At 42.0% G+C, this 14,251-nt stretch overlaps 1 protein-coding gene across 2 annotated transcripts in view; it reads right to left on the bottom strand.

Moving 5' to 3' along the window:
• Positions 1-380: 380 nt before the first annotated feature.
• Positions 381-14,251, bottom strand: part of LOC143975673 (gamma-crystallin-3-like) — a 72,705-nt gene continuing 58,834 nt past the window's right edge. Inside the window, exons 1-3 of one of the 2 annotated variants that reach the window (XM_077478167.1) lie at positions 7,510-7,660; positions 4,501-4,743; positions 381-703 (exon numbers count right to left, since the gene is read on the bottom strand). In XM_077478167.1, coding sequence (XP_077334293.1) covers positions 428-703; positions 4,501-4,743; positions 7,510-7,518 — 528 coding nt within the window. In that variant the 5' untranslated portion in view covers positions 7,519-7,660 and the 3' untranslated portion in view covers positions 381-427. Of the gene's footprint in view, positions 704-4,500; positions 4,744-7,509; positions 7,661-14,251 lie in introns of those variants that run through there. The other variant, XM_077478168.1, reaches the window with a different exon arrangement.

Below are 14,251 nucleotides of genomic sequence, written 5' to 3'. Positions count from 1 at the left end.
AGCCTCACTGGCTATTGAACTTAATTTTTCTTGGCTCGTCATACATGTTGTACGTCAGCGCGTTCTTGACGTTCGGAATTTCCAACAACATTTGTGTGACCGTGTGTATGCAAAACAAGTTTGAGCCAGCATCTGTTGGACAAAAATCCACGTTTTTTTTTGTCGTAATATCCGATCATCTGTACGTGACATAAGAATACATATTTTATACACCTAACATGTGTCTAAACAAGCATTGATATTAGTGTCTTTAATTTTCTTTAGTCCAATTGGTTGTGTGAGTACTGTACTTTGCATATTGTCATTACTCATGACCCCTCATCATTGAGTAAACTTAATTGTATAAATAAAAAAATAAAAAAACACATACGCAACAAAAGTAAATTTTCATAAGATTTATTTTAGGGCAAACAAATTTCTGTCCTGTTTAGAAGGAATGGCGAAGGCATCTGAAGGATCCAATCCTGGGGCTTGTGGCTCCCCAGTCGGTGTATCTCCTGTACTCTCCAGGTCTCAGGTAATACTGACGTCCCCTGTAGTTGGGCTCCTCATAGAACATCCAGAAGCCATCTTGAACTTGAACAGAGTGGATGTCATTATAGCGGAATTTTTCGTAGACATTAGGACAATCCTCATTGAACTCCATCATCTGACCTTTGAAGTCTTCTCTCTCATAGACCCTGATTTTGAAGGACCCTTGATGCTAAGAAAACAAATTAAAACAAATTGTGATACTATTAAAAAATAATGACCAATGTCCATTCATGTATCAATGACCTCAATATTTAAATGGAGCACTTGCCAAAGCTGTATTCTTTTGTTGAATAAAATAGGGTAGGGTTATTCGCATATCCAATGGCTACCCAAAATCCCTGAAGGAAGCTCTCCAACTACCTCCAGTGCCACTCTTTGTTGAACATTCCAATTCTTTTACAAGAAAATTAGAATTCTTTTTATTTTAAATGAAATCACTAGGAGAGCAATGACTACAGAAGCTCAGGTGATGGCAAAGAGTATTGCAGTGGAAGTCACACAGCAGTCAATAGCCCAGTTAGATTAAACCATCTCCCACAACTCAAAATATGAAAAAAAAAAAGTTTCTTATGTACATTGTACTAAAAAAGTCGGTTTATGGCTAGTGTACATTAGTTGAATGACATCTAAATCCAAGAACAAAAATGTATTATCAGTTCAGACATGGTAGCTGCGTTAATTTTTTTTGTTTGTTTTGGTATTTTTTGGGCTTTTCCCATAATTTTTTCCAAGCTCTCCTGCCTAACAAATTGTATGTCCTAGGTTGACAATGGTCACTGTTCCTATGTAGAACCAGCATTGCTGTTCAAGATTGCTCATCTGATTTGAACTATAGAACATCTTCCTTCCCTTACATTTTTATTATTATATATATATATACTGTATATATATATATATATATATATATATATATATATATATATATATATAGCACCAACAGTTTATGCAGCACAATTACAGTACAGTTCAATACAGAAGGGACAGGAGGACCCTGCTTGTAGAGCTTACATTCTAAAGGAAGGGGGTGGTGATACAAAAGGTAATAGATGTGGGGAATGATTTGATGGGGGTGGCTTGGGGACAGTTGTTAGGTGGGTGTGGGATAGGCTTACCGGAATAAGTGGACAGGTTAGGGGCTGATCAAATATATAGGGGTAGGGAGTTCCAGAGGATGGGGGAGGCTCTGGAGAAGTCCTGAAGGCGAACATGAAAGGAGGTAAGAAGGGAGCTAGAGAGCAGGAGGTCTTGGGAGGAGTGGAGGGGACGATTTGGGCGATATCTGCAGATGAGGTTGGTGATGTAGATGGGTGGCGATGTTGTGAATGGCCTCGTATGTTGTGGTTAGCATTTTGAATTTTACACGGTGGGGTAGGGGAAGCCAGTGGAGGGATTGGCAGAGAGGAGCAGCAGTCACGGATTGGTTAGTGAGGTGTACTAGTCTAGCAGCAACACTCATAATAGACTGAAGGGGGGATAGCATGTGAGCATGTGTAAGGGTAGGTCATTATGGAGAGAGTTGCAGTAGTCAAGGTGGGAAATAATCAAGGAGTAAATAAGTTGCTTTGTGGTGTCATTAGTTAGGAAGGGTCGAATTCTGGACATGTTGCGGAGGGTAGGGTGACAGGATTTAGCCAGTGATTGGATGTGGGGGCTGAAGGAGAGGTCAGAGTCCAGGATTACACCCAGGACGCTGGCATGTGTGGAGGGACCAATTTTTGCTACATCAACAATATTGGGGAAGGTTTTTTGTAATATACACATGGGAACTGGGAAGATTAACAGTAGTTAAGACTTTGGTTCAGTGTACAGTAGGGAACAAAGACATTACATTTTGGCAGGGTTCAAGGTACTTTTTCTGTGCTTCCATAAATTATCACTTAGCCTGAATAAATACAACAAATGAAACCACCACATACAAGGACTGGTAAGCTGAAATATATAAATTATTTTTCCTTCTTGTGTATAGATATAGTTTAACATCAGCTTACATTTTTAGGTTTTTTCATCTTTGTCTTTTGTTCTTCCTGCCTGTATACAAATAATATATTGGGATCTCAGGTACTGAGGTTATCGTATGCTTTAAAAATTCCCAAACCGATGAAGCTGCTTGTTGGTGTCTGACAGTGGGGGATTGAGGGACTTTGGTACAGCATGGACTGAGTGGGATGGGGAGGGGGTCCAGTGTAAGGCCACCTTCAAAATTTTCTGTAAAGGTGAACTTACACTTTAAAATCTGGTTTCAACGGGAAAGGATTTGTCCAATCAAGGCATTGCTCCCCTCCAATGCTGGCCAGACATGGATAGGAACTCAGCAAGGACTGGCTGAATTTTGATCCATGTGTGGCCACTCCAACTGACTACTGTTCAACCTCCCTGTCAGATAAAAGCCACTCAATAAGTGCAGCAGGCAATAGTCTGCAGTGCTGATCTGTTTATTCTGACAATGGGCAAGTCTGCTCACTGTCAGAATACAATGACACAGCGGAAGTATTCCCCCCATCCATCTTGAATGTGTGAATGGAGGAATTGAGTCAGTTAAAAAAAATCTACCCATCTATGGGCTGCTTAAGGCTCACTTTAATGCATCATCAATCACAGTGACGTAGCTTGAAGCTTGTGGGACCCGATGCAAAAGTTGACATGCCCCCCACCCCCACTACCACCTACCACCTCCACCATGCATGCAGATACAGCGACAGCACGCCTAGATACTCAAAGCTTAAGAGTTTAGAGTTTCCAGAGTTCCTCCTTTCATTAGAGGACAGGGATCACTGCTGGATAATCAGAGGACAGGGACCCCTAGTAGGTCACTTGGCAGAGCTATTTTCCCATCCCAGCGCTGTATACAGCTCCCCCCCCCCCCCCCCACACTACACAGGGCCAAAATCACATTCCTTTACACACAGTCTGTCAGCCTTCACAGGGTGTATCTGGCTTTGTATTGCTGTTCTGACCTGTGAAATTCTCTGGTCAGAACGGCAGTATAATGATACAACCTGTGAAGATCGTGGTTGACTGGTTGTGTTGTAAAGAAATGTGATTTGAGCCTTACGGAGGAGGAGCAGTATAGAGTGCCGTAATGGCAAAGGAGCTCAGCACCTGGGCATAGCATTCAGGGTGGAGGGGGTGGTCAGGGGACTTTGGGGGGGCACAACTTAGATCTGGGGGGGGGGCAAAGCCATGTGACACAAAATCTGGAGCATGCAGCCCCTTAGGAGATGTTAAGGGATTTGTTTTAGCAATTTCTGAAGGTTTCTCTGTCAGTGTTGGGGGAAGGTCACCTCCCGGAGGTGTGTGTCTTTTCCCCAGTTGTCAGGGAAGTGGGGGGGGGGGGGGGTACAAAGAATCCCAGCTGGTGACTAGGAGACACTGAGCAGTGTCATACCTCACCAGTAACATCAGTCCCATCATGGCTACAGGACGGCACTTTTCTCCTCTTAACTTGCTGAGCTTGGTTACCATTCCATGTTGCCAGCACTCAGCACAGACACTTCCCCATCCTGGGCTCTTCTCACCTCGTGCTCCTCTCCATTCAATAAATGGCTCACAGCTTCTCCCCAGCCAATGAGAACAGAGAGGTGTGGACTGTGGAAGGCAAAATGGAAGCCCAGTATTGGAGCGTGACTGTGGGGCCCTAAGGCAGATCAGAGCTGGACTTTGTGGAGGATATTGTAATAAGACAGGGAGGCTGCAGGGGCCCCCTGGAGCTTGGGCGGAGTTGTGATTGTGACCCCTGCAACCCTTTATGCTACGCCCATGGTCAATCACCCCATTTACAAATATTCCTTTAATCCCCCTCTGCTCCTTTTCACAACCAGAATGTTTTGTGGACCAACGTGTGCCCTACAAGAAAGCTAACACTTGGCCACTATTAAGTTATGCACTATGAACATGATCATTGCATTTTGTTTTTGGTAAATACCTGTATTGGCCATAAACCAACACTACATCATTGATTCTTAATACCTGGGGGCTCAGACGGCAAGATCGAATGGAGTCATTGTAGCCCATCCACTGCTGGAAGTCAGGATACTCTCCTCTATGGAGGAAGTACTGGTGTCCTCTGTAGTTGGGGAGCTCATACAGGATCCAGTTCCCACTTTCCACACGGATGGAGTTGCAGCGTCTGAAGTATGAGGACAGATCGGGGCATTCAGAGCTACACTCGTAAGAGCGACCCTGGAAGTTCCTGTCCTCGTAGAAGATGATCTATGAAATGGAAATAATACAATGTGTATTTATACATAGTATAATTAAATGCATGCACAGTTTAAGCTATGCTAAATGTATCCATACTAAAAGCGACCTTGTTCAGTTGAAAAAATAAAGATCATAGACCCCTGCAATCAAAGAGCTCTTAAATGTGAACATCTTCATGTCTCCTTCTCTATGACCCAATGTTGAAGCCTCTTCGTATTGGATCCTGTATTTCCCATAGCGTGCTATGGTCCTGTGGTTGGGTCCTCCAGCCCCTCGTCATTACAGGACCCAGCAGTGGCCAAGTGTTTTTGGAGGGGGACACTGGACTATGCCCTGAACATCATTACCCCAGTACTTAGGGCACTTGCTGTTCATCTCCTCTGCCCCTGATGACCCCTTCCAGCCAAATTACCAGCAAACCTCAGCTGTCACTGGAGGGACTTTCCCTCGTGATTGGCTGGGACACAACAATGGCGCCATTGGCTCCCGCTGCTGTCAGTTAGCCAATTAGGAGAGAGAGTGGGGCAGGGCCGAAGCGCGGCTCCATGCCTGAATGGACACAGGGAGCTGCAGCTCGGCTCGGGTACCCCTGTGGGGTCGCTCAACAGGAGGGAGGGGCCTGGAGCACTGAAGAGGGCCCCTGAGAAGAGGAGGATCCAGGCTGTTCTGTGCAAAACCATTTCACAGAGCAGGTAAGTATAAAATGTTTAATATTTTGATAGAAAAACAAACAAGACATTAGTATCAGTAAGTATAAAATGTTTGTTATTTTTATAGATATACAAGCAAGATATTAGTATCACTTTAATTAATAATTGCAGAATGTCTCACTAAAAAACACAATGTAGCAATAAAACATCATTATCGTTACATTGTATTTACATTAAAAAAAAAAGTTTTAGATTGAATTTGTTCCTACATAATCCCGTATTGAATGAATGAATGAATGAATGAAATACTTGTATAGCGCACAATGCGAACTGAATCGCCTCTAGGCGCTGTGGCGAGCTTTGATCATCTGCTAAGTGGGAAGGTCTTGAGTTTTTTCCTAAAAGCCAGGTGATTTTCTTCCAGGCGGATGTTGATTGGTAGAGCATTCCATAGCCGAGGCCCTTGGACAGCGAATCTCCGATCCCCCTTGGATTTATACCGGGCTTTGGGCACGAGGAGGAGGTTTTTGTTGGCTGATCGAAGACCTCTTATTAGTTAACTTTAATCAGACCTAATTAACTAAATTCTTCCCTTTTTTTCCTTGGCCATTATTTTCTGCTTTTTCTTTTTCTTACTACTAATTTTATTTTTATTTTTTTTCACATTAATTAGCTTTTTTAGTGTTTCATTAAAAATGCACAAAAATGACAAAAAAAATACGTATTTATTCCTCAATAAGTTTTGTATACAAAACACAATTTCTTGGCATTCTTATTGGAACAAATTACAGTATAGAGGAAACATTTGCATTTTTTTATCCACAGTAACATTAAGCTATAAAAAAAAGTTGGTGTTGTTACATCTTTGCTCAATACATTGTATAGAAAATAAAATAATTTGTGGAAGACAATATTGCAAAAATGAAGCCTTGTATGTACCAAGGAAAATAGGATGTGTATTACTTTGTTATCTTAAATTGCCAGAATGTATTTTACAGAATGTTTTGCATCATGCTTCAATGTATACAGTTCTCCTAAGCAGATTTTTAATTTTTTTAACTAGTTCCTATTATAGGGGGTGCTTAAAATCTGACTTATCTTAGTGCAGACTTATGGGGAAATCGGTTTGTCAATCACAGGCAAAAATAAATAAAAATACACTTTTGGAGGTGTTCTATACACCAAACGTGTACACAAGGCTTCAGCTTGCCACATTGCATTGAATTTTACAGAAAATTACACAGGAGGCAGATTGAAAATGAACGTTAATTTTCAATTACATTAAATTGCAATATGGCTTGCAATTTAATGTTATTAATTGTATATGCCATTATATATATATATATATATATATATATATATATATATATATATATATATATATATATATATATATATATATATATATAATATTATTATTATTATTATTATACAGGATTTATATAGGGCCAACAGTTTGCGCAACGTTTCATATAAATATATATAAATTGTATACGCCATGTCGTTATTTTCCATTTATTTATTTTTTTCCATGAAACTACCATGAAAGTAGAGTTGCCACTTAAATAATGACAAGGTTATTTGCAAATCAATACTTTGAAAATTAAAAAATTGCTCTGACCTAGGCGAATATAGTACAAAGTACCAACAATAAAAAATAAAATACTAAGTATAAATAGTAATATAAGCACTATTAAAAATATATAAAAAAAATAAAAATAAAACAAAAAATGTAAATAAAAAATACAAAATGTAAAAAATAAACTAAAAATATACTATAAAAATAAAATATGCTAAAGCAACATAAAATAATATAAAATACTAAAATACTTAAATAGTAATTAGTTATGAGCCACACTAACTAAACACTTTTTAAATCATTTATATTATTTGCTTTTCTAATTTATATATATTTTTCTTCTTCTTTTTTTTGCAGCGTAACAAAGCTTTAAAAGTTACCTGGTATTAAAAGTTTAGTGAAAAATATTTATTTATATTATTTACTTTTCTAATTTTTTATTTTTTTTTTGCAGCGTAACAAAGCTTTAAAAGTTACCTGGTATTAAAAGTTTCGTGAAAAATATTTTTTTTTCTTGTTAATGAAATTTTCATATATTCTCCTTACCTTTCCCATTTTGCTCGGTTTGTCAGTGGGCTCACTTGTTTAATCCGCGCTGATACACTACTGGGGGGAAATGGCCTTTATATACCCTGTACAGATCCTCACGTGTTAACGTTTAGACCAGTAATCAAAATGAATAGCTATTTTCCCCTTTATTATGTTGAGGATTGTTCAGTGTTTCTGTGTGACTATTGTGCGTGTCTTTTTTTTTTTTTTTTTTGCTATCATCAGCACCCAAACTGCTTTACTTAGGCCGTCTAACTGGAACAAATCCTTTTCTGACAGCAGACAGTCATGTGAATGGTCTGAATTCTCTCTATAGGTGTGCTTTATGTAGGTAGTTACAGTCTGTCACTAAATGTCACTAACTGTGAAAAACACAAAAAAAAAAATCTTTTATGTATTAATGAGACAAAAGGGACTGCTGAAGGTACAAGTTTAGGTGTTAAACTGAAAAAAACTATTTTTTTTTTATTAGACTAATTTGAAGTGATGAACACATTGGCTGGGGTTTGGTTTACAGAGGGTCAGGCACATTGAATTAGGATTTTTGCAAATACGAAGTTAGAGTTGAAGTCGATTAAAGTTTACAGAGAAGTTTGTAAATTCTGTCCATTTTATGAATAATTAGCAAGCTCTTGTAAAAAAAAAAAAAAAATGGTTAAAAAAACAAAAAAAAAACAAGGCAGCAATAAAAAAAGACCAAGAATTGGTCTTTAACCATGACCTACGTTACTAGAAAGCAGTAGGGATTGGGCGAACATCCCCCCCCCCCCCAGTTCGGTTTGCGTCAGAACACCTCGATCCCTATTAAAGTCTATGGGAAATGAACATGAAAAATCAAAAATCCTAATTTTAAAGGCTTATATGCAAGTTGTTGCCGAAAAAAAGTGCATGGGGACCGGGTATTGCCCCAGGGGACATGCATCAAAGCAAAAGAAAGTTTTTAAAACAATCGTTTTTTAAAGGAGCAATGATTTTAATGATGCTTAAAGTGAAACAATAACAATGAAATATTTCTTTAAATATCCTGCATGTGGGGGTCCCCTTAGTATGCCTGTAAAGTGGCGCATCTGTACTGTGTATAGAACCTGCCGCAGCAATAATGACATTTTTAAATGAAAAAAAATTATTTAACTACTTATATTGTTTGTTAACCCAAAAAAATGAAAAATAAAGGTCCTGCTGCAGATTCACTGCAGGCAAAATGGCACAGCGGGGCGAAAAGACGTTACCTTACGTCGCTTCGCCACGCCCACAGTGTGTGCCCGAAGACAAAGCGAGAACCGGGATCTGTGTGTGTGTGTAAACACACAGATCCCAGTTCTCTCAGCAGAGTAGAGACAGATCGTGTGTTCATACTATGTATGAACATTGATCTCTCTCTCCTCTAGTCAGTTCCATCCCCCCTACTGTTAGAAACACCTCCCAGGGAACACATTTACCCCCGTTTAACCACATTTAATGCCGAACAGCGAACAATATGCAAATTCGAGTGCCACGGAACACTCCATAATGCACTGTGAGATTGTAGCGGCCGTACATAGTGTAATTAATGAGAGCAGCAAAATGAAATTTCTAAAGGAAAACATTTTATTTAAAACTGCTCGTGGCTCTAATGTATTGTCGGATCCCGGCAATATAGATAAAAATCATTGAAAAAAATTGCGTGAGTCCCCCCCCCCCCCCCCCCAGTCCATTACCAGGTCCTTCAGGTCTGGTATATATATTAAGGGGAACAACCTGCCAAAATTTGAAAAAAAATGGCATGGGGCCCCCCAAAATCCATACCAGGCCCTTCATGTCTGGTATGGATTATAAGGGGAACCCCACACCAAAAATAAAGTCCATACCAGACCTTTATCCGAGCATGCAACCTGGCAGGCCGCAGGAAAAGGGGTGGGATGAGAGAGCAGCCCCCCTCCTGAACCATACCAGGCCACATGCCCTCAACCACAACCACCGGGCAAGGGTTGCGAGGGTGAGGCCCTTGTCCCAATCAACATGGGGACAATGTGATTTTGGGGATGACCCCAAAGCACCCTCCCCATGTTGAGGGCATGTGGCCTGGTATGGTTCAGGAGGGGTGGTTCTCTCTCACCCCCCCCCCCTTTTCCTGCAGCCCACCAGGTTGTGTGCTTGGATAAGGGTCTGTTATGGATTTTGGGGGGACCCCACGCCATTTTTGTTTTTTACATTTTGGCACAGAGTTCCCCTTAAAATCCATAATAGACCCGAAGGGCCTGGTATGGATTTTGGGGGCTCCCACATGCCATTTTTTTTAAATATTGGCACGGGGTGCCCCTTAATATACATACCAGACCTGAAGGGTCTGTTATGGACTGGGGGGGGGGACCCACACCGTTGTTTTCAATGATTTTTATGTATATTGCCAGGATCTGACAATACATTACAGCCATGAACAATTTTATATTAAATTTCTTCCTTTAGAAATGTGATTTTGCTGTGGTACTATTATAAACATGGGAAAGATGCACTACTTTACAAGTAGACTAAGGACATCCCAGGCACAGTATTTAATTACATTTTTATTGTTTCTGTCAGGAAAGGCCGGCTGGGGACAGTGGTCCATCACCTGTCGCGTGCGGAAACTTGTGCGTGCGGTTACCGGTGCCAGGCGGGCTATTTAAACCCAGTTCTCCCTTCAGATCTTGCTGCTTGAGCCACAGCGTTCCTGAGCTTATTGTCTGATCCGATCTGATCTTGTGTTGACCCGGCCTGACCTGTGACCTTCCCTGCCTTCTGCCTGCCTCTGACCTCCGGCTTGTCTACGACTCTGCATCTGTCATATCCCCTGGTCCATCCATGCTCATCTGTTGCCGACCCGGGCTGTTTCATGATCCTGTCTCTGCCTTCTGGATCTGTTCCTGCACTGACCATCTGGTTTGACCCTGCTTGCCTGACTCTCCTGTGTGCCTGCTCCTGAGGGACCTATCTGTTCCTGTGGTTTCCCTGCTGTCCACTGCTGCTAAGGTCTAGCAGCTCCAGCTACAGTTTCCTGAAGACTGCCTGATCCATCCTTTGACTGTTGATCCTGCCAGGCACTCACGCTATTTTTGACTCCCGTGCCTCCTGTCTCCACTATCAGGGCTCCCGCTGCTATCAATCAAATGCTGTACCAAGCGAATGGGCAGAGCAAATGCAGACAGGACGGCTCAGGAGCAAGCCTGCATGGGTACCCCTATGGAAAGCCACTTGCTGAAGACGAGCCTAGAGTGTCGGCGGCGGACTCCAGAAGAAGAGGATTGGGGCTGCTCTGTGCAAAACCATTACACAGAGTAGGTATAACATGTTTGTTAGTTTAATAAAATAAATTAAGCTTTAACCGCTTCCGCCTCTGAAGATTTTACCCCCTTCCTGACCAGAGCACTTTTTAAGTTTCGACAATTGCGTGGTCGTGCGACGTGGCACCCAAACAAAATTGACGTCCTTTTTTTTCCCACAAATAGAGCTTTCTTTTGGTGGCATTTGATCACCTTTTTTTTTTTTTTTTTTGTGCTAGAAACAAAAAAGAGCGACAATTTTGAAAAGAAAAGCAATATTTTTTTACTTTTTGCTATAATAAATATCCCCCAAAAATATATAATTTTTTTTTTTTCCTCAGTTTAGGCCGATACGTATTCTTCTACATATTTTTGGTAATAAAAATCGCAATAAGTGTATATTGATTGGTTTGCACAAAAGTTATGCGTCAACAAAATAGGGGATAGATTTATGGCATTTTTTTTTTCTATTAGTATTTGCGGCGATCTGCGATTTTTATCCAGACTGCGACATTATGGCGGACACATCGCACACTTTTGACACTATTTTGAGACCATTGTCATTTATACAGCAATCAGAGCTATAAAAATGCACTGACTATGTAAATGACACTGGCAGGGAAGGGGTCAACCACTAGGGGGCGATGAAGGGGTTAAGTGTGTCCTAGGGAGTGATTCTAACTGTGGGGGGGATGGGCCCCAGGTCACTTAACAGCGATCACTGCTCCCGGTGACAAGGAGCAGTGATCTCTGTCATGACACAAGCCAGAACGGGGAAATGCCTTGTTTACATAGGCACTTCCTCCTTCTGAGGCTGAGACATTGAGTCCGCCGGTTCCGCGGGCATGGTCAGGCTGTACGCGGAGGGTGAGTGCACGCCTGCTATCCCCAGCTCTTAAAAGTGACGTACAGGTCAGGTACGCCCATTTGCCCACCAATGCCATTGTGCCGACGTATATTGGCGTGCAGCAGTTGGCAAGTGGTTAATATCGCTTTAAATTTAACTTTATTGCTATCACAAGGGGTATGTCTTCTTGGAAGCATCAAAGGTCTTCTACCCCCTCCTCCGCAATCTTTTCTGCCTTCCACTGCAGATAATTAAAGTGGGAGTAGACTCCCACGTAAGACATTTACCAATAGGTAATCCTATAAAAAGGCTTACCTATAGGTACTGTAAATATCTCCTAAACATGAACTGTTTAGGAGATATTTACCTTAGATGGGGCCCGAGACGTCACTGCGCATGTGCTCTGAAGGAACAGCATACCCATGCCGTAAACAGCGGCTCCCGCACACACATGCACAGGAGTGATGTCATTGCCTGCTCGACCAATCAGATAGCCAAAGCCTGTGAACCCGGAGGATGGAAACGTCTTCAGCGGTGACAGCGTCCCACTTGTGGGCTTCCTTCTCAGGTTAGTCTTTCATAATCTGCTAAAAACATAACATGTCAGGAAACATAAAGAAGAGGCCGACACTCCACATAGCATAAAACGGTTCCAAAGTTTATTATACAGTAAACCCAAAAAAAAAAAAAAATTCACATTTTAAGAAACAAACGGCGTTGTAGAAAGAAAACACTTGGGGACATAGAACACTTCCGCATGTGTGATGACATCACAGTGTCACCTCTGTGTGAAGCATGGAGGAGGAGCACAAGCGGGCTGTGGATGACACACAGGGGAGGTTTTCTTATGCTATCAATGTGGTTTATCTTTCCCATGTATGAGATTGAATTTCAGAGAGATATCTCTAATATTGGTTATGGTGGAGGACACTCGTATGTGTTATAGCACTGTTTGAAGGGTATTTTTTTTTGTGGGGGGGGGGGGGAGTTCCTTGCAGAAGTTGTGCTGTTTTGTGCTGGTCTATACAATGACGATTAAAGTGGTTGTAGACCTCAGACATGAAATACGAACAAAGCACATCCCTCTATGGTGTGCACTTGTCTTTTCTGTCTGCTGTCCAATTTCTGTCTGCTGCCTCCTTCCTCTGCTATCAGCAGGAGTCACTTCTGACAAGTTTTCCTGACAACCAAAATAAAGAAGGGGACAGAGGAGGGATTTCCAGCTGATTGACAGCCTCAGCTCCGTTCCTCAGCTGTGTGTGTGTAGGGGGGGGGGGGGGGGGGTGTCTCTTCTCTCCAATCAGCTCTCAGAGCTCTCCTCACTGAGCTCTTCAGAGTGTAACTTCAGCTGTCCACCCGCTTTTATCTGAGCACTCAGACAAGCTTTAAAATTTATCACTTTGAACAGACGTAGATAAGTGAAATCGGCAGATAATCAGGTACAACTTGTGTAGGAGGATTTGTCCCTTCACTGGGCAAAGCTTTTTTTTCTCAGGGAAATAGGTGCAGGTACTCCCTCTTTTTAAATCACCCCTGGTCTCTGCCCCCGACCCACCTCTAAGCACCATCCCTTAGTTCCACTCTCTACCCACCTCCGAGGGCCATCCCTTGGTTCCACCCCTACCCACCTTTCCGTCCCTTTCAGGGAATACAGAACCAAGTAATTTGTATGGTATGGGATACTGATAACAAGAAAAGCAATAACATAGATCTCCTGCAGCCCACAAAAGTAGACACCCCCCATCTATACTAGACCACCAGCAACAATAGAAGTCAGAAGAGCTTCACCTCATTCACTAAGCTTTGTGGGGGAAATTGCCTTGCAATTTGCCTATTTGCTTTTAGAAAATCAACACCAATGTGTGGCGATGACTCTCAAACAGGGGCGGACTGACCATTTGGCCACTTGGGCATTGCCCAAGGGCCCGGAGCCACTAGGGGGCCCCGTCAGGGTTGCCAGCCTCAGTAAAACCAGGAACACCATGTAAAAATCTGTGTTTTTTTTTACATCTGTCTCTGAAATGTCCCTTGCCGACATCCTTTTGGTCTAAAAATCCAGAGATTATAGCTGCCCCACCTCTCCAGTACCTTCTCAGCCAATAGAAACATGTCTGTGTGTACTGTGTGTACATGTCTGTGTATACTGTGTGTACATGTATGTGTATACTGTGTGATTGTATACTCTGTGTTTGTGTGTGTGTGTGTATACTGTGTGGCCCCATAATCTCTGATTGCCTGGGGGCCCTATAATCTCTTATTGCCCGGGGGCCCCATGAGTTGTCAGTCTGCCCCTGCTTTCAAAGTCTCTGTGATGCCAGCTGAGAGCTGTTCCAGTACCCACACTGCCATGGTCTGTTCTGGCATGGTGTAAAATGTCAATATAATAATCCGCTCTTGTTGTAAGAGAAACTCAAATGGATTGTAGGGATTTGTTTCCTAGCAGCCTCACCATATTTTGTTTGTGTAGTCTCTCCTGTATTAAGCATGGAGAAGGCTCCTGAGTCATGTGTCAGGGGTGGTTACAGGGAACCCTGTATATTTGATCAGCTTGCCAATCCCTGGTGAACGTGCCATCAATCGTTTGGACCTAGTTTTTACAAAATAGGGTTGTAAT

The sequence above is a fragment of the Lithobates pipiens genome, unplaced genomic scaffold (genome assembly GCF_037356315.1).
Source record: "Lithobates pipiens isolate NorthernLeopardFrog02 unplaced genomic scaffold, aLitPip1_a1.2 Scaffold_13, whole genome shotgun sequence".
Taxonomy (NCBI): Eukaryota; Metazoa; Chordata; class Amphibia; order Anura; family Ranidae; genus Lithobates; species Lithobates pipiens.
The sequence above is the reverse complement of the archived record's forward strand: the minus strand, read 5'-3'. Positions and strand labels throughout refer to the sequence as shown.